The sequence below is a fragment of the Dothidotthia symphoricarpi genome (genome assembly GCF_010015815.1).
Source record: "Dothidotthia symphoricarpi CBS 119687 unplaced genomic scaffold P153scaffold_15, whole genome shotgun sequence".
NCBI lineage: Eukaryota > Fungi > Ascomycota > Dothideomycetes > Pleosporales > Dothidotthiaceae > Dothidotthia > Dothidotthia symphoricarpi.
The window spans coordinates 931,680-953,531 of record NW_022985022.1 but is presented as its reverse complement, the minus strand read 5'-3'; the positions used below and the strand labels follow the sequence as shown (position 1 = coordinate 953,531).

At 52.2% G+C, this 21,852-nt stretch overlaps 9 protein-coding genes across 9 annotated transcripts; 4 read left to right on the top strand and 5 right to left on the bottom strand.

Moving 5' to 3' along the window:
- Nucleotides 1-340: 340 nt before the first annotated feature.
- On the bottom strand, nucleotides 341-2,743 carry P153DRAFT_345060 (uncharacterized protein). The gene is made up of 2 exons (XM_033666076.1): nucleotides 955-2,743; nucleotides 341-897 (listed from the first exon to the last, which is right to left on the bottom strand). Exons 1-2 carry the CDS (start codon nucleotides 2,374-2,376, stop codon nucleotides 568-570), a joined length of 1,752 nt encoding a protein of 583 aa, XP_033521798.1. The 5' UTR covers nucleotides 2,377-2,743; the 3' UTR covers nucleotides 341-567.
- A 63-nt stretch (nucleotides 2,744-2,806) lies between these two features.
- On the top strand, nucleotides 2,807-5,224 carry P153DRAFT_398745 (uncharacterized protein). Its single transcript, XM_033671669.1, has 3 exons — nucleotides 2,807-2,923; nucleotides 2,971-4,184; nucleotides 4,254-5,224. The coding sequence occupies exons 2-3, from the start codon at nucleotides 3,087-3,089 to the stop codon at nucleotides 5,082-5,084; spliced, it is 1,929 nt and encodes a 642-aa protein (XP_033521797.1). The 5' UTR covers nucleotides 2,807-2,923; nucleotides 2,971-3,086; the 3' UTR covers nucleotides 5,085-5,224.
- A 541-nt stretch (nucleotides 5,225-5,765) lies between these two features.
- P153DRAFT_368707 (NADP-specific glutamate dehydrogenase) lies at nucleotides 5,766-7,531 on the bottom strand. The gene is made up of 4 exons (XM_033668586.1): nucleotides 7,443-7,531; nucleotides 7,065-7,340; nucleotides 6,899-7,009; nucleotides 5,766-6,805 (listed from the first exon to the last, which is right to left on the bottom strand). The coding sequence occupies exons 1-4, from the start codon at nucleotides 7,474-7,476 to the stop codon at nucleotides 5,880-5,882; spliced, it is 1,347 nt and encodes a 448-aa protein (XP_033521796.1). The 5' UTR covers nucleotides 7,477-7,531; the 3' UTR covers nucleotides 5,766-5,879.
- Nucleotides 7,532-8,205: 674 nt separating this feature from the next.
- Nucleotides 8,206-9,604, bottom strand: P153DRAFT_66696 (Aldo/keto reductase). The gene is made up of 5 exons (XM_033673326.1): nucleotides 9,406-9,604; nucleotides 9,251-9,357; nucleotides 8,867-9,194; nucleotides 8,454-8,817; nucleotides 8,206-8,379 (listed from the first exon to the last, which is right to left on the bottom strand). Exons 1-5 carry the CDS (start codon nucleotides 9,517-9,519, stop codon nucleotides 8,354-8,356), a joined length of 939 nt encoding a protein of 312 aa, XP_033521795.1. The 5' UTR covers nucleotides 9,520-9,604; the 3' UTR covers nucleotides 8,206-8,353.
- Nucleotides 9,605-9,916: 312 nt separating this feature from the next.
- On the top strand, nucleotides 9,917-11,505 carry P153DRAFT_368706 (uncharacterized protein). The gene is made up of 2 exons (XM_033668585.1): nucleotides 9,917-10,330; nucleotides 10,387-11,505. Exon 2 carries the CDS (start codon nucleotides 10,400-10,402, stop codon nucleotides 11,147-11,149), a length of 750 nt encoding a protein of 249 aa, XP_033521794.1. The 5' UTR covers nucleotides 9,917-10,330; nucleotides 10,387-10,399; the 3' UTR covers nucleotides 11,150-11,505.
- Nucleotides 11,506-11,712: 207 nt separating this feature from the next.
- P153DRAFT_345047 (Med5-domain-containing protein) lies at nucleotides 11,713-15,433 on the top strand. Its single transcript, XM_033666075.1, has 7 exons — nucleotides 11,713-12,379; nucleotides 12,475-12,740; nucleotides 12,789-12,851; nucleotides 12,901-13,407; nucleotides 13,457-13,628; nucleotides 13,675-14,037; nucleotides 14,088-15,433. Exons 1-7 carry the CDS (start codon nucleotides 11,767-11,769, stop codon nucleotides 15,242-15,244), a joined length of 3,141 nt encoding a protein of 1,046 aa, XP_033521793.1. The 5' UTR covers nucleotides 11,713-11,766; the 3' UTR covers nucleotides 15,245-15,433.
- A 160-nt stretch (nucleotides 15,434-15,593) lies between these two features.
- On the top strand, nucleotides 15,594-16,704 carry P153DRAFT_368703 (short chain dehydrogenase/reductase). Its single transcript, XM_033668584.1, has 6 exons — nucleotides 15,594-15,683; nucleotides 15,744-15,885; nucleotides 15,931-16,017; nucleotides 16,080-16,142; nucleotides 16,194-16,301; nucleotides 16,353-16,704. Exons 1-6 carry the CDS (start codon nucleotides 15,634-15,636, stop codon nucleotides 16,662-16,664), a joined length of 762 nt encoding a protein of 253 aa, XP_033521792.1. The 5' UTR covers nucleotides 15,594-15,633; the 3' UTR covers nucleotides 16,665-16,704.
- Nucleotides 16,705-17,751, bottom strand: P153DRAFT_295869 (FabD/lysophospholipase-like protein; the record flags this gene model as incomplete). The annotated part of the gene is made up of 1 exon (XM_033664055.1): nucleotides 16,705-17,751. One exon carries the CDS (start codon nucleotides 17,749-17,751, stop codon nucleotides 16,705-16,707), a length of 1,047 nt encoding a protein of 348 aa, XP_033521791.1.
- Nucleotides 17,752-18,054: 303 nt separating this feature from the next.
- P153DRAFT_368700 (MFS general substrate transporter) lies at nucleotides 18,055-21,549 on the bottom strand. Its single transcript, XM_033668583.1, has one exon. The coding sequence runs from the start codon at nucleotides 21,128-21,130 to the stop codon at nucleotides 18,104-18,106; it is 3,027 nt and encodes a 1,008-aa protein (XP_033521790.1). The 5' UTR covers nucleotides 21,131-21,549; the 3' UTR covers nucleotides 18,055-18,103.
- Between the last annotated feature and the right edge of the window lie 303 nt (nucleotides 21,550-21,852).

Below are 21,852 nucleotides of genomic sequence, written 5' to 3'. Positions count from 1 at the left end.
CCTATGATTTCATGACTTGTACTATATCGATGCACGATACCCTGCGCTTGTAGCTTTTGTTGATACAATTAATACTTCCACATACCATATCTATCCCCATTTTACGTGCTCTATTTATCTTTTTAATACTTGCCTATTGAGCGTCTACCATACGTGGAGATGTAGTGGCTGCCGTGGTTACCAAATGTATGATGTTATCTATACATTCCAATATCTTACGACTCACTTATCGGCGGAAAGACTATTGTGCATGTTATTTATAATCATCATCTTCATATTACCTAATTACCTCTTCATTTGATACAACTGGACAGCTTTCGACGTGAACTGCACCAACCAACGCTATGACTGGTCAAAGAATGATAAAATGTGAGAGAAAACATTAGTGAATCGAACGCCAGGCAATAGCAGTTGTCAATTAGAATAACGCTACATGTTCGCTATACAATATATGTTGTGGCTGAAACGCCAAAATAGACGTATATGCAACCCGGATGATGTGTCCTCCCGCATGTCTCTTGCTTTACAATAAACATCTTGCTCAACGACAGCGTCAGTGCTACATTGTTACTCTTGTCCTGGTCTCTGGATTGCTACCATGGACCCATCCTTCATCTTCCGCATGAGACTGTTCAACTTTCCACTTTTTCCTTCAATCTGCGAGCCAGACACCGGTGGCCCTTGGTATGGCGTCTTCGTACCCAAAGGCTGAGGCTGAAACGGAGGTTGAGCGACCTCAAGCGATGGCCGAGAGCGGTGAGAAAACTGTGCAGCTTCGATTTCGGAGCGACCGGCTTGGATAGTTGCCAAATTTTTAGCATGTGCAGCCGAATCAACACCACCATAACGTCGGTCGAAGGTATCGTTGAAGGTCCCGCGAAGTGTTTCTCCAGCGCCCTGTGCATCCAGTCAGTAAGTATGTCCAAACACAATTCGTAGGTATAGGAAGCTTACATGAATTCCAGCCGCAGCCAGCTTCAGGTTTGCCAAAGTTGATTGCCTCTGCGGATAGTCCTGAGTTTGCATTGAACCCTGCCCCACTGGTACCCTCACAGGCGCAGGATGGTTCAGATCACCATATGATCGCGATCCCCCCAAAGGTTGTTGAGGAGTTGAGAAATGCTGAGATGGAACGTGGCGTGGCACTCCCTGAGGCGGCGCTCTGGCAGGATAGGAAAAGTTTGCTCGTGTAGGACTACCCGCAGTCATGGGACTGACCGGATCGGCCATGGGATTGGGTCTCTCTACTCCAGGAGATACAGAGTCCAGTTCGACCCTGTTTCGTATATTGCTCTTGGTTGGTAGAGGTGGGGACGAGCTTTCGAGGTTGGACACCTGCGGTGCAAGGCTTTGGCCTTGGCTGTGACCTTGACCCAGGCTTTGGCCGTGACCGTGGTTATGGTCGAGATTGTGGTCGTGACCGCGATCATAACCGTGACCGTGATCATGATCGTAACTATGATCGTGATCGTGATCGTGACCTTGACTTTGGCCTTGACTTTGGCCTTGACTCAGGCTTTGAGTGTGACCCAAACTTTGACCCTGACGTAGATACGTAGGCATTGGTGGGACAGAATCTCCAGGTATTGAGATGTGAGGCTGGTGATCTGAGCTTTGCTGGTAATGCCCCGGGTTTTGTTGATAGCTGGCGAGCACAGGAGGTGCTGGCGATGGAGGGCTTGGACCAGTTGTACTGGTTATGCTACCTCGCAAGGGATCCGTGCCAACAGGCTGCTGCACCACTGTAGAGCCTCCTGGGCCGGTCGTTGTAGTAGTAGTGGTTGTTGTAGTTGTCACCGTAGTGACTATATTGCCAGTACGGATGTCTTGGTGTGTTTCCCTAGAGATATTCTCCTGGCTCGCATAAACGGGGTTGGGAGGTGGAGCATAGCTCTCTTGTGCAGGCGGAGTTGGCGCGGTTATGCTTGTCGTAGGTGCTTGGGTTGACGCAGGAGTCGGCAGAGGAGTTGGATGCCATTGCTCTCCAGATGCAGGGCGCGGATTACTTGCAAAGCTTGGATTTGCACTGGTACTGGGCTCGCTGCTACCGTACGCAGAGTCTACGTTCGAATCCAATCTTTCCTTGCGATCGTTGGACTTGTCGTTGGGCTTGTCGTTGGGCTTGTCGTTGGACTTGTCCGTGTACTTGTCGTTGGACTTGTCCATGTACTTGTCTTTGGAATGAAATGGGTTAGACATCCGCCATTTGGATCGTCTTTCCTTCTCCGCGGCAGACATGTTGTTCGGCGCAAGGGGTTGTGATGTGTTGGCTGATGGCGTATTGAGGGCTCCAGACATATGCGCAGACGTGGCGTCGTTTCTTTCCCGGCTCTTTCGTTTCTGGAGTTTGGCGGGTGGTCGTGAAGACCCTTCCATCACCAATCAACGGCTACCGACTTAGAACACAATACGCGTCGAGGACAATCTTAGACGCGGTAGGTGCTCGAGACTCGATGTGACACAAAATAGACAGAGTTGAAGTGAGCAGAGAGAGGTAAACGGTTTCCATGAGAAGTGGTGCAGATGTCGAGGCCCGCGCAAGAAGCAGGGCTTCTCTGCGCGTCCCACCCCATGATATCATACAGAAGTCTGTGGCGTAAGCCGACTGTGGCACCCAATAGGCCAATGGGTAGCGGATATAAGCCTGGGGGAACCTCGACTCCTTGACCAACCGGTCGAGTTCAAGAGCTGGAATGCAGGGTTGTTGATGCTCGATGGCGTAGGCGGGGTCTTCAAGCCGCTGTCAGCCCAGGTCAGCCGGTTTCCACGCGCGCTACCAACCTATCTTCACAGCGACTCGTGCAACGTCGAGTAGGACATCTGGCCAAGTTTGCATCTACAAAGTTCTGGTGTGCTTTGCAGTAGCGATGCGTGCATGATCAAAATCCCTTGTGATTCGACCTGCTGTTTGGATGCCCGTCATGTCAGCTTAGACCCCGCCCGCTCGTGCCAAATAGCTAATCAGAAAAGATTTTGTCACTTGAAAACCCCTTTTCTTTAGCGCCTACAGACCCTAGGATCTGGTACCTGACAAGCACTCTTGCGCACAATTCAAGACCCCGGCCTCTGGCTAATGCTATCCGATCATGGCGGAGACGATCGGCTTAGTCGCAAGTGTCCTCCAGCTCGCCAGTACGGGATTAAAACTCTCTCAAACGCTTTACCAGTATGCCGATGGAGTTGCAACGGCCGATCGCAGGATCAAGGGCATCGCCAAAGAGATCCAACTCACTAGTTACGTGATCGAAGAACTGGGAGTTGTTTTCAAGCAGGATGGAACAGCATCGTTGATCTCCAAAAACGCGCTCAAGGCGGCTGATGAGACCATGAAGGAATGTTCCTCGGTGTTTGCAGAAATAGATGCAACTCTCCAGAAGAGCAAGAAGAAAACAATTGGTCGTCTGATGTTACCATTTCGAGACAAGAAGATCGAACTATTGCGAACCCATATCGACACGCTAAAGAGCACGCTGCAACTTCTGATGCAGGTGCTTACTCATGCACACCAGGTCGCATCTAAAATGCTAGACCAAGAGGCTGTAGTCAAGCAGCGTGAGCAGATAAAAGAGATGCTAGAGCTCAAAAAAAGGTCAGATGAGCGGTATGAACAATCGCTCAGAGATTATAGCATGAGCGAAGGTAGTACCGTTCTCGATCTCGAAGATTTAGATAAGGAGAGCGGAGATCCCAGTTCTGCCGATCATCTTACTGTGGCCACTCTGGCTTTAGGTTCAACCATCTCGAACGAGTCTCTAGGGATATGTGTGCAACACATACGTAACTTACTCGATGATATTGAGGCCTTGCAGCAAGCACTCACCATACAGGTCAACGGTGATGATCACTCTGGTTATCATCAGAGCGTAGTGGGATCCTATTTTCGCGCTCGCGGTTATTTTGATAGTATTCTCCTTGGAAATCCACACACCGTGCAAGGGAATTTGCCTGATAGCACGGCGCAGGGTCGATTGTCTCGTAGCAATATCTCAGTGGACAAAAAGCTAGCCCAGCTGAATGAGAGGGCAGAGACCAAGGTAACGGAGCTTGAAAACTCGACGAGGAAACGTGTACAGTCAGTATTAGAGCCTGATCGGCCAGATGACAAACAGCACCCTCCTATCAAACTCCAAGATACGATGGGTAGGAAATATGTTCTTCCCTTCCATCTTCACAAAACTTGGAAAGTACGTGCTTGCCGCTAGACTCGATAAAGGAGGAGTTAAAACGTGGGGTAGCTCTGACAAAGTGCACAGGACATACACAACCTCATCATACAGATATATATCGACGTGGATGAGTGGAGCCGACACGCTGTAGAGGGCAGCTTCGATTTGATCAACGCCGACGGAGAGATTATGATGCCAGCGTATTGGAACTTTGTCATTTGTCCGGGCTCATTTGTGATTATGAAATTCTGGCCATCGTGCAACCAACTCAGATCGCACAATGCGCCTCGCGTCTCAGATATGAATCTGGACCAGGATCTGGAGAATGACTTGCAATTGCACTTGGGACAAGAGGTGAAGCCGGAGCCAGAAGAGCAAATATGTCAGTTGGAAGCAGATACCATGCCACAAGTCCAAGACGATATCGACGCCAACCTCGCAACACTGAGCGATACACGCAAAGCCGCCCGTGTGGATAACTCGACATACGAAAGAAGTCAATCGAGACCAATAGAGCAAGGGTTTCACTACTTCGCCCAGAGACAACCATCCCCTGGTCTATTTGCAAATGGCCTCGACTGGTTCGGCGCGCCGTCGAACATAGCAACATCGGATTTTACTAACAATGGGGCGTCTACCTTTGGCCTTGACAGTGAGTTTGGGTCGAGGCCGGAAGCTCGGCGACTGCCACCTCCGCCACCTCGTTTTAGTCACGATGCATTTCCCGTACCAGTAACGTCTTCAGCGGCTTGGATTCCAAGCGGAGATTCATTCGGCCTCGGCTCACCGGTACCAAATTTGCACTATCCGACGAAAGAGAAAATCACGAGATCGGACGAAGCGAAGACGAGTGCAATTGTAGGCGCGGATGATGAGGTCGATGAGCTGTTGAAGGAATGGACCACTGTTTTTGGATGAGTGAGAGGCCAGTAACTGCTGAGTACACGGAGACACGTAGTACGAAACAGACCAAACCAAACCAAAATAAAACACGATCAACATTCAACGAGAATCAGGAAGGCTTATTTTTAGTCAAATCCCAAGTGCATATGCAACAGCCGTGTTCAGGTAAGTACCTCGAGCATCCAAGACCACCATTTTCCACGATATTCTCGTTCCTACAATTTCCGATCTCTCATTTCCCACATTGGGTTCCAGTCCCATCCAGCCACTCCACCACACCGAGAAAACCTCCGGTCCCACACGGCGTCCGCCGAGACCCTCTTCTATGCCGCTGCCACACGACGTGTGCACCCTAAGATTCTATTACTCGATACGTGCACAATTCGTATGACCGTTTGGTCAAGTGCGGCCCCGATGAGTATGCGAAAATAGTCACAGCGCGGCAAGAACAGCTATGCTTTTCGGGCGAACCGAGTCCGATTGGCTGTTACTTCTTCGCGCTTTCTTTTCAATGGTTGCTTCTTATTGAAGCTGCTTGTGCCATGACGTAGGCGTGTGGCGGGGTAGCTACTGGAGATTCAAGGGAAATAATTAGATATGGAAGTTAAACAGAAAGGCTCGACAAGCAAGTCGCGGCATGTTTTGAAGTTACTTCATGATCATTCTATCATTCTATTCGTTAAAGGTATCTAAGTATTTACATCGAAAAGGTTCAACCCGAATTCCGTGCTCCAATATTAGCAAATGTTATGATTGCAACCGAAGACACTAGACCCGGATACGGAGACAGTCCGTCCAGCGGAGTCTCGCTCACCACCAGTCACCCTGATCCTTCATGGCAGCTGCGACCTTGCGGAAGCCAGCGACGTTGGCGCCAGCCTGAAGGGATGGGAACTCGCCCTCGGCAGGGGTGATGTACTCCTTGGCAGTCTCCAAGCAGTTGTCGAAGCATGCCTTCATGATGCCCTTGAGCTTCTCGTCAACCTCCTCAGATGTCCAGGACAGACGTTGGGAGTTCTGAGCCATCTCAAGACCAGAGACTGCTACACCACCAGCGTTGGCGGCCTTGCCGGGAGCATACCAGATGGCCTCGCCCTTCTTCTCCTTTCGGTGGCCCTCAAAGACCTCAATGGCCTCTTGCGTGCAGCCCATGTTGGAGCCCTCGGCAATGAACTTGGCACCGGCTTCGATGAGAGCCTTGGCCTCGTCCTCGGAGACCTCGTTCTGGGTGGCGGAGGGCAGAACGACGTCGACCTTGCTCACCTCCTTCCATGGACGGGCGCCGTCGACGTACTTGTAGCTGCTGTTTCCAAGCGCAGTCAGAGCCTTACGCTCCAGCTTGAGTGTGGCGATCTCGCCAATGACCTCTGGCGTGAAGCCCTTGTCGTCGGTAGCGATCAAAGCGCCCTTGCTGTCGCTGAGGGAGATGACTGTACCACCAAGCTCGATGACCTTGAGGGCAGCATACTGAGCAACGTTTCCAGATCCAGAGATGGCAACGCGCTTTCCAGAAAAAGACTCCTTTCCACCAGACGCGTACTTGATCATGTGTTCGACGTAGTAGACGAGACCGAAGCCAGTGGCCTCGGGTCGGATCAAGCTGCCTCCCCACGAACCACCCTTGCCGGTCAGGACGCCTTCCCAGCGGTTGCGCTCTGCCCTGTATGTGCCGAACAAGTAGCCGATCTCACGACCGCCGACGCCGATGTCGCCCGCAGGTACGTCAGTGTCAGCACCTGTCATTTACGTAAGTTTGTGGTCCCAATTGGATGGTAGCAACGCCTTTGCCGACTAGCGCGTGCAATAGGCGCGGAGAGGGAAAGACTTACCGATGTGCTTGTTGAGCTCCCTCATGAAAGAAACGCAGAACTTGCGGATTTCGTTGTCCGACTTGCCCTTGGGGTCGAAGTCGGCACCGCCCTTGCCACCGCCCATGTTGACTGTGCAGCGTCGTCAGTGTTCGCGTCCCAGCTTCCACAGCACGGCATCACTTACGGCCAGTGAGGGCATTCTTGAAGATCTGCTCAAAGCCCAAGAACTTGAGGATGGACAGGTTGACAGTGGGGTGGAAACGGAGACCGCCCTTGTAGGGACCGAGGGCAGAGTTGAATTGCACACGGTAGCCCTTGTTGACCTGGCACTCGCCCTTGTCGTTCTCCCACACAACGCGGAACTGGATGATGCGCTCGGGGATGGAGACAACCTCGAGGGCCTTCTTGTACTCGGGGTTCTTCTGGAAGAGGGAGGAGTTCTCGAGGGTGGAGACGAGCTCTGGAGCCAGTCAGTCATGTGCAGATGCAATCGGACCCGTTGGCAGGCGACAGCCCCATGGAGACATGTGCCTAGTGAGAGGATGTGCGGAAGGTGACTTACCCTTGCGGGCTTGCTCAAACTCAGGCTCGGACATTGTGAATGAAGATGTGGGTGTTGGGTAAGGGAGTTGGGTATCTGGTGCTGTGGAGGGGGAGTTTGGGAAATGGCAGCAAGGCAGGAGCAGAGGCGTATAAATATGTTACTAGACGGGCACGGCTGCCAGAGCAAGCTTCTTGGGTGTGGCGGGGTGAATTTGGTGGAACGGGTGAGGCAATGACATGGGATTAGGAAACGTCAGTGACCGAATGATTGCGTCCGGAGACAGTCTATCAGTGGTCAGTGGCTGCCACCAGCGCCGTTGCGACTTTCACCATGCAAAACCATGGTGTCGTTCATAGAGATAAGGACGTCGAGCCAATCGCAGCTGTCGCGGGGGCGTCTGGCGGCCACAGGGGGCGCCAGTTCTGCTGTCATTGCAAATCGTCATGTACCGTAACAAAGACAGCCGAACTCGGCGTGAACGGGTGGTGTCGGGTTGCTGCTACGTTGGCTTCTGGGGTTTGGTTTCTTGGGACGCGACCCGGGCAGGGTCTGAGGAGCGGGGTTGCCATTGAGCGATCGCGGGCGCTACAACTCCGCCCTACAAAAAAAGGCAGGGGCCAAAGTGCACCGTGATATTACAACAACTAGACACTGACGGCTAGGACAAGTGTAAGAGTCTGGTACTTGAATTATGGGCATTATACGCCTAGCACGCACTTTTGCAGGATTGTATTCTCGTGGTTATAAGGCTTTTGAGGGCTACACAGACGGCAACTTGTCTCCCGCTTCTACACTTGACTGCGAGCGCGTTTCCTCGGAGACAGCCCCGCGACGCGTGTGTCCCACGTTGGCTGCCGTGGGAAATGCTCCAGCACCAATGCCGTGCTTGCAGCCCTCCACCCCCCTGCACTCCATCCCACGCACCTCACTCAATCACAGTCTGTGGGGTCCCAATCTGGAGGGGTACGCGTTAGTCTGTGTCGCCGAAATCGCTCGTCTCCATCGCAGACATTGAACGCGAAAACTCACCAGTAACCAAATACTCGTCCAGTGCATCCATCTTCGCCATGTCGTCCGCCTCAATCTCGAAGCCTCCGACCTCTCCGTTCTCGACAATCCGCTCCTTCCTCACGCTCTTTGGCAACGGCACATAGCCATGCTGTAGGCTCCAGCGCACCAGAAGCTGCCCAGGAGTGCATGCGTACTTTTTGGAAAGTGATAGGATTGTCGGGTGCTTCATCTTCAGCGCTCGCACAAGCGGGGCATAGGCCTCGACGACGATGTCATTTTCCTGGCAAAACGAAGTGATGTCTTTTCGCGTATTGAACGGATGCACCTCGATCTGGTTGATGGCAGGAACAATCTTGGGGCGCGAGTCAAGGAGTTCTTGCAGCTGTGTCCCTGTCAGCCTTTTTGGCCCAAAACAGTGATTGCCTACTTGCATGCTTCACTCCGTAATTGGACACGCCTCCAATCTTGACCTCGCCGTCGTTGATTGCATCCTCGACCGCTCTCCAGCTGTCAAGTCGCGCCTGCTTACCACCGTAAGGCGAATGCAAGAGAAATAAGTCAAGGTAACCAAGGCCGCACTCCTTGACGGATTTTTTGATAGACTTGCGAGCTACGTCATACGCAGAGTTGGAATCCAGCTTCGAAGTGTAGTGGATATCCCCACGGGTCAAAGACTGAGTGTTTGCCTCACTTGAGAGGAAATCCGAGATGGCCTTCCCGGACTCCTTCTCGTTGTGATACATCTGGGCCGAATCGATACTGTGGCGTAATCAATCATCAATAACCACACCAGGCCAAATGCCACGACAGCATACCCTCGATATCCAGCCTCCAGCGCCCATCGAACAGCCTGGTACGTCTCTTTTCCAGACGTCAGATACACACCAAGGTGTATCGTTGGTAAAGACAGTCCATTGGAGAGCTACAAAGGTCAACGAGATTGTTTTGTTAAAGATGGGCTGATAAACACCTTAGTACGCGAAGCTAATGAGAAAGTGCGTTGTGCCATCTTTGAGACGCTGTGAACGGGATTGCGCAGAGAAAATATGATTTGTGAGGCGGCGCCGGAGGTAGATGGTGGCATCGTTTAGGTACACTATCGCTCGTGCCAAGGCACTTGATAAACATTTCTTTTTACAGCGATCAGTCGCGTTTAACCAACTATATCGCAAAGGCACATCTGGCATAGAAATGAGCTTTCGTTCCTGCCTTGCCTGTTCTGAGAAGAACTATTCGTTCGAAACTCTAGTTTCGTTTACATTCGACGAATGAAGACGTGGAGGCGTTCGAGGCGCATGTCGGTTCTCGAGTCCATGATGACAAAAAGGGATCTGAATCTAGATGCATTTCGGCGCCTCCGGTATCTCTGGGGTATGCAACAATCCTCCAGCGCCGCAATGAGCACATGCAAATCAGCAACACCACGGCAGTGGACTGCCGGGAACGCACGGTCAAAAATTACAGAGGTTCTGCGCCCAGGCCGTGCATGAACCACGGAAGAGGGTTTCCGTCTGGCGAAGCTCTCTATTGGCGCGGGTAGGACATCCTTGCACTGCTGGGCGAGGGCTTGCCTCGACTCGATCACCATCCAGGATTATTCCAAAAGACTGTGAAGCCCTCGAATGCTTCAATGATTCACGGGTGGTTCCTAGGCGGCCCCGACCGACGCCCTTCTGACCTTTACGAGCCCAGGAGCTTCGTGAACCCGATAGCTGGGGGGTATAAATCTCCGTAGCGCCTGTCGCAAAGTCCTCAGCGTCCAACGCCAGATAGGACACCAAAGTCAACATCGTCATAGATCTGGATATCTGGACCCTGAACCATTCTCCATCACTCAACACCAGAAGTACGCGTTAGAATTGTACATCTTACAGCCGTCGCGACCAGCTTTGTTGGTGAGTATCGGCCAACCAGGCGTTGCCACTGCTGACATCTTGCGTTCCTGCAGTAGCCCCGATCGCATTATGGCGAGCCTACCTGGCTTCACCACCAACTTCCCTGCGGGCTATCCGACGTTCCAGACCAGAAGTACCTTCCCAGGTGGCGCGAGCACAAGTTCTGGCGGATCGCCCTCTGGCCAAAACGCCTCTTCATCGCCTCAATTCGACATCTTCGATTGGCACCCCGCATATCAGAGTTGCCAGCGATACTTTCTCGACCATGCTCAGCATGACAACGGTGTCCAAGCCGTAGCCGCCCTGATCAATATCTGCTTGCCCTTCCAGTGGTCAACAAATCCTATTATGAGCGCTTCTGGACCTCTCCCCCATTCATCTGGTCCTGCTGCTTACAACCTACCATGGCCGCGACAAGGTCCTGTCACCAATTCGAGAGGTCAGCCTGCACCTGCATGGATCTCTCTGGTACCCTACATACGGCGTCTTGTCATCACCGGTATGGACAGGGACGGCATCATGCACGGTTTCTTTGGCGAGGACTGGAGAAAGGGTGTCGGACCAGTTCACGAATGCGAGCGACGCAACTATCTTTTTGCGGCCAAGAGTGGAGGATGGGAGAAGGTCAAATGCCAGTACGACATGTCTCCACACGAGTCGGTTCCTTTCCTGAAGCCTTTACAAGACGTCCAGCTGGCGGAGATTGAGGGCGCCGAGAAGACCTGGAGTCAGTGGCTGGCCATGGAAGATTGGATGGTGGGTCCACGGGCACCAGAAGCCGAGGCTCAACCGGGAGATGCTCGTCGTCGTGGGTCTTGAAATCAGGATTGAAGTGTGGTGTCTGTTAGTATTTGTGAATCGTCAAGCCGGGTGCTTGACCTTAAATCGTGCGAAGAAGCGCCTAAGAATCGCGTTGGTTGGTAATGGAGACGGTGCACCGCCTGCGGCCAGGTGGCATAACGGCGATATTGGTATCAACATCGGAACCAATGTTCTTTTCTCGGGTTCCGTGTCATAGTTATAAGAGATTATTATAGGTATGCCCTCGTCTACGAAGTCGATGGCTCAAGGTAGCTAGCCTTGCCCAAACTGCAAAGCAACCCTCCAATCTATCGGTATGAGCGCGACTTTGTGGAATGGAGCAAGAGTGCAGACGAAATGCAGTCACCTCCGGCACGAATGCTGATGTTTTTGACAATGCAATCCGTGAAAGTCTCAGGACCATCCAGTTTCTCGGACGCTCTTGCCTTGGGCTGATCTTCGGCATGGCTAAAGTTGCCCGATCGGATGTCAGCCTCGTTTTTCAGGCAACTTTCGAAATGCCAAGATCCCGAACACCGATCAAGCCTCACCCTCGTTCCTTGCAACACTCCAATCCACGACATTATCATAGCGGCCGACCAAACATTCGGCCAACCAATTCTTACCCATGGATCATGGACTCCTCAGTCAAAGAGTGGAAGTTGTTCTTTGAACGATGTGTCGAGCAAAGAATTCAATCTGATCTATTCGAGGCTGCAGCCGCGCAATTACACGCCAAATCACCTCTCCCTGGCCGAAAGCTCACTGGTCTATTACTACAGCCACGCTCTACAGGCGTATGCAGCGTTGATCCGCGTATGCTAATATACCTTGAGCGATTACTGGCATCTAAGAAGGTTGATGCATCGGACGTCTTATCTGCGACCTTTCAGTACTCCAAAGATCGATCTCCAGGAACAGGGGATCATGGCTCTTCGCAAGAGCCTAGATTGATCAACCCACCCGAGTTGGAGGAGATCGTCTTCCACCGGCTTGCTAAAGCATTCGCAGCAGAGGAGCGTCCTGTCGATAACACGGAGGGGTTGAGAACAATCATAATCCTAGCAAGATGGATGCAATGTATGGTAACGTCGCATACCAGTGATACAATGATTCAAGCCATGGCCGGGATTCAACAACAACCCCAACAACAGTCTATCAATGTCCGCGAGGGTCTTGGCATGCTTGTGGTTGGTCTGATTGAGAATTCAAGAATTCTTCGGTTGCTGAATAATCCTAAAACGAAAGGTGGGTGAACCGAAACAAGCCCCTGCGTTCCAGTTGGTATCAAAGACTCGCTTGCGTTTGGGAAATTTTAGATCGCATTACTCACGATGCGATAGATCTTCGCAAAAGCTTTTCGCAGTCTTTGTCATCGTTTGTCCCGTTTCTATCGCATAACCTACTTGGATCCCAGGGATTATTGCAAATCGCTGGCCGCCTAGAAATATCACAGAAACAACATGATTTTTACGACAAGCCTGGTGCTATTGAAAGAGAAGGAAATGAAAACACCAGCCTTGAAGTTGCTGCGCTTCAACTTGAAGCAGTCATGGATCTTCCACTGGTAAACACAAGAGCTGGGCTCTATGTCTTTCTGAATGCTCTGGTACGTATCGATGCCCATTGCGCCCTTTGTTTACTGACCTGATCATAGCTGATTGCACGGCCGCTTACGGATACTTTCACGATCCTGAGCTATCTTCATACACGCTACAAAGTAGGTAGAGTTTTCCTCAAAACTTTTATATTTGCCTGACCGCCCACAGATGAGTGCGCAAAACATGGCTACGGATTTGGTTACTGCTGCCTTTGACATTTTAGCCAATGCCATGTACCGCAGTGAGCCTGGACAAACCATGTTCTGCATAAAATCGTTCCTAGTCAACAAAGTCCCCCTTCTCTTGACGCAACTTTCTGCGTCAATATTTCCAATGACACCCGAAATCTGCATCACCCAGGCCCTTGGCCATGTCGATCCCAATGTTTTTCCAACATTCTCTCAAGGCTTTGACGATATGATGGGTAACAACAGTTCGCTTGCAAACGTAAAGCATGAGTTTCTGAATGCGTGTGCACTCCATGGCCTCATCTCGGCGATAACAGTCGAGCGGCTGCTTGGTGAGTCGTCCATGCAAGGTCCGCCAGAGACAAGGTATACGAAAAAAGAGCTGCTCGATCAGTGTAAGAACAACTTTGACAAGATCAACACATACGTTGACGAGCTGGAGAATCTCGATGGGAACGCTGGTGCCATTGTCGAGGCCGTCACCGAGGTATGAGCATCACATCACATGGACGGATCGTTTGCTGATCGGCGGGTAGTTTATAGCCCATCTCTGCGAAACTCAGACAACCATGTACTTGAGGCAGATATGTAATCTACTGTCGAAAAAACCACAAGCCCTGGATGTAATTCTGCAGTTCACATCGCCTGCTAGCGTCCTTCGACCCCTATGCCAGTTTCTAGACGACTGGCATTATGACAGTGATCAGGGTAAGAGCTTCGTATCTACGTTACGGTCTGACGCTGACTCTCCCAGGCGAATTTCAACCTGTGTACGATGAATTTGGAGCGATCCTAGTCTTCATTATGGCATTCGTTTATCGCTACGACCTCAAGTACTATGACATTGGTATAGGCCATGAATCATTTATCGCACAGATGATTGAACGTGGGCACCAAAGCACGCCACTGGATGACTTGACAGAGGAGCAGGGTAAACAACTTGGCAGTTGGCTCAAGGGTCTGTACGACTCCGACAAAGATGGGCTTAGCAATGATGTGTTTGCTTCGTGTCGCCCGCAAGACTTTTACTTGATCGTTCCCACGTTCTTCCAGCAGACAGTCACGGCATGCTCTGCAGGTGTTTTGTCGTTCGAGACTGTAAAGGGCGGTTTAGAATGTAATAACTTTCTGGCAAGTTGGCTGTGGATATGCGCTAACATCCTGCAGACCTTAGTGAGACGTTTCTTTTGCCGTCCCTCATCGGCGGCTTGAGCTGGATGGCGTTGCATGCTCATGAACAAACTCATAATGATCTTGACGCTTTGATGCGGATATTCCACGAAGTGATATTGTCAGTGCCATCGTCGGGAGACGCGAGGGCCATGCATTCGACAATTCTCGCCATGGTCTCGAGCCGCTTAGACAAATGCTTCCGCACTCTACAACGACGCGACCCGAGTCGCACGCACGTGGAGCCTCTCCTACTGGCGATCAAGGACAACACGGAGTACGAGCGCTCTATTTACTCGTCGATGAAAGAATTGGAGCAGTGGACAAACGCTCCAAACAGCTCATTGAGTATGGCTTTGCGCCACACTGTGCAACAGCTTTCCCAATGGGCCACCACCGCGTCAATCCAGCCAAATCCACCAAGTTATACTCATCGGCAAGTGTATGCTTCGCTCAGCATTTTGGGTGCTTCTAAGACTTTGCACGCTATGATGGACGAAGTAAAGGCACAGACCAATGCCGGCAACGGCGCAGTTGCTCTTGATGTTGCAACATCCATCATTTGCGCACCGATCGTGGAAGACAGTCCTATCAACGTGGGCTGGGTTGGAAGTATAATTCCGTCTATACCACCACCGCGAACTCGCATAAACTTGCGCGAGATGCTCAAGCACGAATTTATCAACGCGGCGAGCCTAGTGGCCATCGACCCCTTGACCGCGGAAACAGTTGTTCGTCTCCACCGCCGCGTTGAAGCGCAACTTGTACCAACTGGCGGCGATACCCTACAGGTACCAGTTATCAACCTGCCAAGTGTTCATATAGTAGATATGCAGTCCCAGACCATCTCGGAAGACATCGACAAAGCCATTGATGAGGCCGCGGCAGTTGGCATCACGAATAATCTATCAAGCATGGACAACAAAGCGCTCCAACGCAGCATGGAGGAACTTGCTGGACCTGATGGGTTGAATCTAGCAAGCATGGGGTTGGAAGCTGGCAACACAGGCGAGAGCGATATGCATGCGGATTTGGGCAACCTGCCAGATTTGGATTTGGGAGACATGGGCAACATGGCCATGGATATGGACATGAGCATGGATATGGGCGGAGGTGGCGACGATGACTGGGGCTTGGACTTTGACAACATGTAGGAATGTAGTTATTGGGGTAATCTGAATGTTTGAGAAGAAGAGGACGTTATGGCGAGAAGTATTTCCATCCAGGTTTATACCAGTCAGAGATCTCGCCAGAGGAAAGTGTGAGAAAAGTATAATCTGGGAGGTCACTTGACAGCAAAGAATGTTTGGTATACGTGTATTGTATTTTGACACTGTTGTCGCTGAGTTTTTAATGCGCACATTCAGCACCCAGGAATTGCATTGTCTGACGGCCCCTCGTGTTATGACGGTCCACAAGTTCCGCTACCGAGGCTTACCTTCGTCCCCAGCGGCATGCACCGCGGATAGCGGGGTTTGATATACCCCACGTCCACACTGCCGACCTGTTCGCAAGCCCATTTGTTTACTTGTTTACTACCAACATGCCGTACGACTTGAAAGGAAGGAATGTACTTGTCACCGGGGGTTCAGCGTACGTCAACCTCACCATGTTGCGAGCGATGATTCCTATTGATTGCTAATTGCTACGCAGCGGCCTCGGTGAATTGATATCGCTTACTTTTGCTAAGCAAGGATGCAATGTAGCCATCAACTTTTTCAATCGACTGGAGCCAGCGCAGAAAGTGCAGAAGGCATGTGAAGAGCAGGGAGTCAAGGCGGTTGTTGTCAAGGCAGTGCGTTTGCACCCAAGTGGGGAGACACAATGGCTAACCTGATAGGATATGACTTCTACAGCCGAGGCAAAGCGGGCAGTGGAGGAAACGATTGAGCAGTTGGGCGGGATTGACATTGTAATTTCTAATGCGGTGTGTACTCATGGTCATGTGCTGCATAGAGCAGAGGAGAGCTGATGCTAGGACTACAACAGGGCTGGACAAAGTTCTGCGAGTGGACAGATCTAGACGGGTTGAGTGAGGCGGACTGGGACCGTGTATGTTGTCCCCGCATGATGGCTTGTTGTGAGCAGCGCTGACTGTTGCAGTGCTGGGCAGCCAACGTCAAAGTGCCAAAAGCCCTCCTCCAAGCCGCGAAGCCTGCGTTTGACAAGAATCCGGACGGCGGCCAGATGATCACCACTGGATCGATAGCGGTTTGTTTGCCCTCTGCACCTGTGTCTTGGCTTGACTAACAACATGACTAGGGCGTTAGCCAAGGCGGGTCCAGCATGGCGTACTCGGTGACCAAGTGCGCGCAGTTGCAGCTTGTCAAGTGTCTTGCTGTGACGGTCGGCCCAAAGATCAGAGTGAACACGGTTCTGCCGGGGCTGCTGATGACAGAATGGGGCCAGAAGTATTCACCCGAGCGCATCGAGGCGATGAAGAAGGCGGCTGTGCTGAAGCAGGATACGGACATGCAGGACTGCGTCGACGCGTTTGTGATGCTGGCGCGCAACACGAGCATGACGGGGATGCGCATCCAGGTCGATGCCGGGCTGAACGTGCAGGGAGCGTAGACTGCAGAGGTCATGTGTATCGAGTGTCTGACGTGCGTCTTCAATCTTCATCAATGCTCTCCGTGTCGTCGAGGGCGCGCAGGACTTCCTCCATGTCGCGCGGCGTCACGATTCCCCACACGCCGCCGCCCTTGACGGTGCCCTTCATGCCCACCTCCTTGCCGACGAGGTTCCTGCCGACCTGGCCGGGCCCGATGCCGACGTAGCGCCGCACCCTTTCTTCGTTGTGCAGGTACTTGACGCTCTTCCACCACTGGACCGTCTCGGTGATGTTGCGGGCCAGCAGGTCCTTGAGCTGGTCGCGGCTCTCAAAGGGCTTGCCGGAGACGTTTGAGATGCACGGGATGCGGCCCGGCCACGTGACAATGTCGCTGCCGTCGGGGCGCTCGCGGTGGAGGATGCGGCGCATCGTGTCCTGGGCGGGCTTCATCAGCGGGCTGTGGAAGGGCGAGTCGGACTTGAGGCGGACGTGGCGCGGGTCGTGGCCGCCGAACTGGCGCAGGTTGGCGAGCAGCGTGTTGATGCGGGCGATGCTGCCGCTCAGCACGATCTGGTTCTTGGAGTTGATGTTGGCGATGAGCACCTGCTGCACGGCCGGCACGTCGTCGGCCGAGTCGGTCTTGGAGCCCGGGCTGGACAGCTCGAGGAAGTCGCGGATGCCGCTGACGAGGGCCTGCATGCGCGCCTCGGACTCGCACACCAGCGCCACCATGCCGAACTCGCCGCCGTCGGCCGCCACGGCGTCCCTGCTGCAGCGGCCCATGACCTCGGCGCGCGTGCGCACCATCTTGAGCGCGTCGCCGAAGCCGAGGTAGCCGCCGGCGACCAGGGCGGCGAACTCGCCCAGCGAGTGGCCCAGCGTCACGTCGACGCGCTCGCTCGTCTGGAAGCCAAACTCGCGCTCCATGACGCGCAGGATCAGCGCCGACGTGGCCATGATGGCGGGCTGGGCGTTCTCGGTGCGAGTCAGCTCGGCGTTGGTGGCATCGGCGATGATGGCCGAGAGCGGCAGCTGCAGCGTGTCGTCGATCTCGTCGAGCATGGGCTTGACGGTGCGTGGGAAGGCGTCGAGCCAGGGCGTGCACATTCCCACTCGCTGCACGCCCTGGCCGGGGAAGAATAGGGCCGTCTTGGGGCGGCTGCTCCTGCTCAGCCATCTGCTGTGTCGGACGGGCCAGGCAATGCGTGCGACGGCTCTGCGGAGAGCGACACGGGGGCTCGACATGGCTGGCAGTATCATGTCCAGCTTCACCATGGCACACGTCGAGCGGGGACCTGCTTGCCTGGAGCTTGGACGCGATCCCCCCCGGCCGAGGTCATGCTTTTCCGACACGTCGGACCATCTGACCCCGAGCATGCCTTTTTGGTTATCTCAACTCTTCTGCAAACTACGCATTGTAAATTACTAGCTCATTCACAGATCCAATACACTATCTACATCAGCCCATCTTGTCCACCCCCTGCTTCTCCTTCCTCTTTCGCCACAGCGACGTGTTGGCTCCATTCGCTTCGTAGAGCCTCCTCCTCTTTCGTGCCTCCCTGGCAGCCACTATGTAGAACCCAGCTGCTGTGATGCAACACGTCCCCATCCATACCTGCGCCCCGAGGAACCCAGACGTCAATCCGTTCAGCGCAAAAGCCACTGGCGCACTGATCAAATAGCCAATCCCCGCAACAGCGTACACCATACCCAGCCGCGTCCCCAACAAGGACATGGACGGCGTGATATATGGAAGCACAATGGCTGGTAGCGTCACTGCCATGCCTGAGAGAAATCCATACACAATGATCCAAAGTGTGATGCCCGTAAGAGATCTCGCAGCTATCCAAGAAAACGCGACAATGCTGGCCGCCACTTCAGCCCCCAACAAAAGTATTTCTGGACCGACCCAATCCGTCACAAGCGGAGGCAAAGTGCGGCCGAAAAACTGTGCTGCATTAAGAATACTGAGAAGATAGGAAACATCCTCCGTGGGTAAAGACAAGGTCGTCGAAGCATATGTCGTGATTAGGATGAAAGGGAGGAGAATTCCTGAAAAGAGCAGAAAACCAGCAATTGTAAACACAACATACGGCGCATCGGTATAGGCAGCCAGATCGATCAGCTGACGAGTCGAGCGGGGCCCCAATGGGCGGATCAACCCAATGGAAATGCCTATGGTTGCCAGTGCCACAAAACCGATGATTCGGTTGGCCCACGCAAACCCATAGCTGATGAGCAAATAGCGGAACATCAAAGGGTAAACAACGCCGCCAAACGAACCACCAGCTGTCGCAAGACCAAGTGCCACTCCGCGCCAAGATTTGAAGTACAACGGGATCAAAGCGACACTGGGCACGTATAGGAAGCCCAGACACAATCCCAGCAAGACACCTTGCGAGAGAATAATCTGAGTGTAGGTTTGCGCAAGACTCAGCATCATTAGAGCGAAAACTACCCCAACTCCAGAAGTGATGAGGATACAGCGAAAGTAACCCTTGTCAAACAACGGACCTGAGAGAACGCCAACGATAAGGAGAAGGGAGCCCTGGAGCGTTCCAATCCAAGAGATGGAGCCAGGGCTGAATTCGGCCAACAAAGTGGATTGGTAGTATCCTTGGTAGACACCAAACGAGTTGACAAGGCCCCAATTGTTCATGTTGACGAGGAATGCACCGAGAACTTGCAGCCAGGCAGTAGTACCTCCGTCGACAGGGTACAGTGGAGCTGGTGCCGAGGAACGTACAATATCCCTCAAAGCCCTCTTCTTCTCGCCTCCAGGTTGACCGTAAGTATTCACCAGTCGCGCCCGTCCTTGTTGGAAAACCTCTTCCATGAGCAGCCATGTGCGCTTTTCGTCTTCGTTATCGGGATCGAAGTCAGAGTAGCCCTTGATGCGGACGCCCGACGTCAATGCAGCAGCAAGCTTCTGGACAGTCGGATTCTCATAAATGAAGGTCTGGTTGACGGGTTCCTTGCTGGCACCTCGAGCCTTATTGATATCTCTTACGAACGTCAAGACATGCAACGAGTCCATTCCAAACGTGAAGATGTCGTCCGTTATGTTGATGTCATGTTCTTCAATACCCAGCATGCTGCTCACATATCTCATAAGCGAATCCTCCGATGAGGATTGTTTGTCAAGTTGCAATATGGGCATTCGGTCGTCTTTCTCCTGTGGTGGTGCTTTGGAATACAGTGCATCTAGCTCGTCATTGTACAGAGCATAGCACTTTGCTCTTTGCACCGTTCCCTTTGCTGCTCTCAGCAAAGGTTTGTCAGGAGCCGTAACCACCAACAACTCCAGTGAAGCCCTGCCATACGTAGGGCATATACGGTTCGCCTGTTCGACATAAGGTTTGAGCTGGCTCAAGAGTTCCTCGTATGAAGTCTCGTGGGATTTTGGCTCGACCAACAACGAGGTCTGAAACCTACCTTGACCATAAATCAAAACACCCTTGACAGCAGAACATCCCTGCAAGATTCTCTCCATCGGGACTGGATTGAGATTCTCCCCATTACTCAGAATGATAATATCATCGAGACGAGATTCGTACTTCCAAAGATTGGGTTTGGAGGGATGTTTTGAGAAAATGTCTTTGGTGTGATATTCATCCAGGTCGGGAAATGTGACGAATGCGCCTTGAAGATAATCTAGCTCTGGTCGACGGACAAAGACAAGTTCATATAAACCCTCTTGGCCGCTTTCTCGCCATTCGATGCCGGCTCCTGTCTCATCAAAACGAAAATAGCCCCAGTCCTCAGCATCTTTCGCATTGACCGGCAGGCCTCCATACTCCGTGGCACCCATGGAAGACGCTAGGCTGGTTTGGCGATTCACCAAGTCCGCTGTATGTTCTGATAAGGGTCCTCCAGAAAATGTAAGCCCATCAAGACGACGCAGTGATTCATAATATTCGTCGTTCTGGACGAGCTCTTGGACTATGGATGGGGGAAGAATAGATGAATTCACCGATCCATGAGTGTGTATAGCGTGGATTAGATCTGTGTTGATGGGTACTCCAGACGGCGGCAAAACTGCAGTGGAGTCGACATAACATGGAACCGTTACCGTATAGTTGAAGCCCGCGATATGGAAGGGTGGGAATGGAGAAAACAGTCTTTTGTTACCATATAGTGGAATTGTCTGGCTTCCAGGAAGGTGACCCCACCCATCGATTGTCGCAAAAAGGCCATGCTTCAAAGTGATGACTTTTGGATTACCTGTAGATCCAGAGGTGTGCAAGAGAAGCAGTGGTTCAAAGCGATGATCTTCAAACGTGCCTTTGAATGGCATGGGCGGGACTTGTTCGTCATCAAGAAGCTCTTCTAAGCTGGGCATAGCGAGAAGTTGCATTGGCCTCTTCTTGAGGATACTCTGAACTACAGGCAAGGGTTGTGACAGAGAAATGATTTTGGTCACTCCAGCATCCTCGAACAGTGATTGGAAGGCCTCGACTGTGTTGCGTGGCGAGGGGAAAAACATCTGCAATACTATTAGATTTGGATTGAGAAGTCTTCTAGACTGAACATGTACACACCACATACCCTGCTTTCACAGCAGCCATGACCAAGATTTGGTACCGCAAATCGGGAGTGGCTAGGTACGCAATGACCTCGGTCGACGATGGCCGCCCCAGCGACTTCACCAGCCAATGTGCACATCGGTTGATGGCATTAGCGAAAGTGACATAGCTGACTTCATCGAAGCCTTGCTGGATATCAGTCGATTTAGGAATTGCAGCATATGGTCTAGCATGGCGCGCGCTGGCGCGCTCATCGATAATTTGTGGTAGGAGTCGATGACCGAAAGGAGGATTAATAAGTTGTAAAGGTTTGTGTATGTTATCCTCCATGACGCGAGTAGTCGAGATAAGGAATCTGTTTAGAGCACTGAAGCAAGACGAGAAACATTCAAAACTATCCTTAGAAACTTCAATTCCAATGGTAAAGACTTTCGACCTAGTATGGCGAGTCAGGTATCAAAAGCAATGCACTGTGACGCGCGACGCGCTAGATTGCCCATAAGATCGTGCACGGCAGATCTGCTATCCGTCCACAGATCACCTCAAGGATTGGGAACGCTAGTTTAGCACAGAGACACTACCCCTTTTCGAGCAAGCCACGAACTCGAGCAAGCTCAATATGCAGCGCGCTACTGGAATAAGTGACTTCAACTAATCAAGCGCGATCTCAAAAAGACGCGAC

What these genes read in the sequence shown, in the direction of transcription:
- P153DRAFT_368703 (XM_033668584.1), top strand. Translation starts at nt 15,634, where the DNA reads ATGCCGTACGACTTGAAAGGAAGGAATGTACTTGTCACCGGGGGTTCA. An exon ending in CTTGTCACCGGGGGTTCAGC is followed by an intron (nt 15,684 to 15,743) that starts GTACGTCAACCT and finishes ATTGCTACGCAG; the next exon opens with CGGCCTCGGTGAATTGATAT. An exon ending in GTGAGGCGGACTGGGACCGT is followed by an intron (nt 16,143 to 16,193) that starts GTATGTTGTCCC and finishes TGACTGTTGCAG; the next exon opens with TGCTGGGCAGCCAACGTCAA.
- P153DRAFT_368700 (XM_033668583.1), bottom strand. Translation starts at nt 21,130, where the DNA reads ATGTTTTTCCCCTCGCCACGCAACACAGTCGAGGCCTTCCAATCACTG.
- P153DRAFT_345047 (XM_033666075.1), top strand. Translation starts at nt 11,767, where the DNA reads ATGGACTCCTCAGTCAAAGAGTGGAAGTTGTTCTTTGAACGATGTGTC. An exon ending in ATGTCTTTCTGAATGCTCTG is followed by an intron (nt 12,741 to 12,788) that starts GTACGTATCGAT and finishes ACCTGATCATAG; the next exon opens with CTGATTGCACGGCCGCTTAC. An exon ending in ATCTTCATACACGCTACAAA is followed by an intron (nt 12,852 to 12,900) that starts GTAGGTAGAGTT and finishes GACCGCCCACAG; the next exon opens with ATGAGTGCGCAAAACATGGC.
- P153DRAFT_368706 (XM_033668585.1), top strand. Translation starts at nt 10,400, where the DNA reads ATGGCGAGCCTACCTGGCTTCACCACCAACTTCCCTGCGGGCTATCCG.
- P153DRAFT_66696 (XM_033673326.1), bottom strand. Translation starts at nt 9,519, where the DNA reads ATGCCACCATCTACCTCCGGCGCCGCCTCACAAATCATATTTTCTCTG. An exon ending in CATTAGCTTCGCGTACTAAG is followed by an intron (nt 9,358 to 9,405) that starts GTGTTTATCAGC and finishes TGACCTTTGTAG; the next exon opens with CTCTCCAATGGACTGTCTTT. An exon ending in CTGGAGGCTGGATATCGAGG is followed by an intron (nt 9,195 to 9,250) that starts GTATGCTGTCGT and finishes ATTACGCCACAG; the next exon opens with TATCGATTCGGCCCAGATGT.
- P153DRAFT_398745 (XM_033671669.1), top strand. Translation starts at nt 3,087, where the DNA reads ATGGCGGAGACGATCGGCTTAGTCGCAAGTGTCCTCCAGCTCGCCAGT. An exon ending in ATCTTCACAAAACTTGGAAA is followed by an intron (nt 4,185 to 4,253) that starts GTACGTGCTTGC and finishes CAAAGTGCACAG; the next exon opens with GACATACACAACCTCATCAT.
- P153DRAFT_345060 (XM_033666076.1), bottom strand. Translation starts at nt 2,376, where the DNA reads ATGGAAGGGTCTTCACGACCACCCGCCAAACTCCAGAAACGAAAGAGC. An exon ending in TGGCTGCGGCTGGAATTCAT is followed by an intron (nt 898 to 954) that starts GTAAGCTTCCTA and finishes CTGGATGCACAG; the next exon opens with GGCGCTGGAGAAACACTTCG.
- P153DRAFT_368707 (XM_033668586.1), bottom strand. Translation starts at nt 7,476, where the DNA reads ATGTCCGAGCCTGAGTTTGAGCAAGCCCGCAAGG. An exon ending in CAAGAATGCCCTCACTGGCC is followed by an intron (nt 7,010 to 7,064) that starts GTAAGTGATGCC and finishes GACGCTGCACAG; the next exon opens with TCAACATGGGCGGTGGCAAG. An exon ending in GGAGCTCAACAAGCACATCG is followed by an intron (nt 6,806 to 6,898) that starts GTAAGTCTTTCC and finishes CGTAAATGACAG; the next exon opens with GTGCTGACACTGACGTACCT.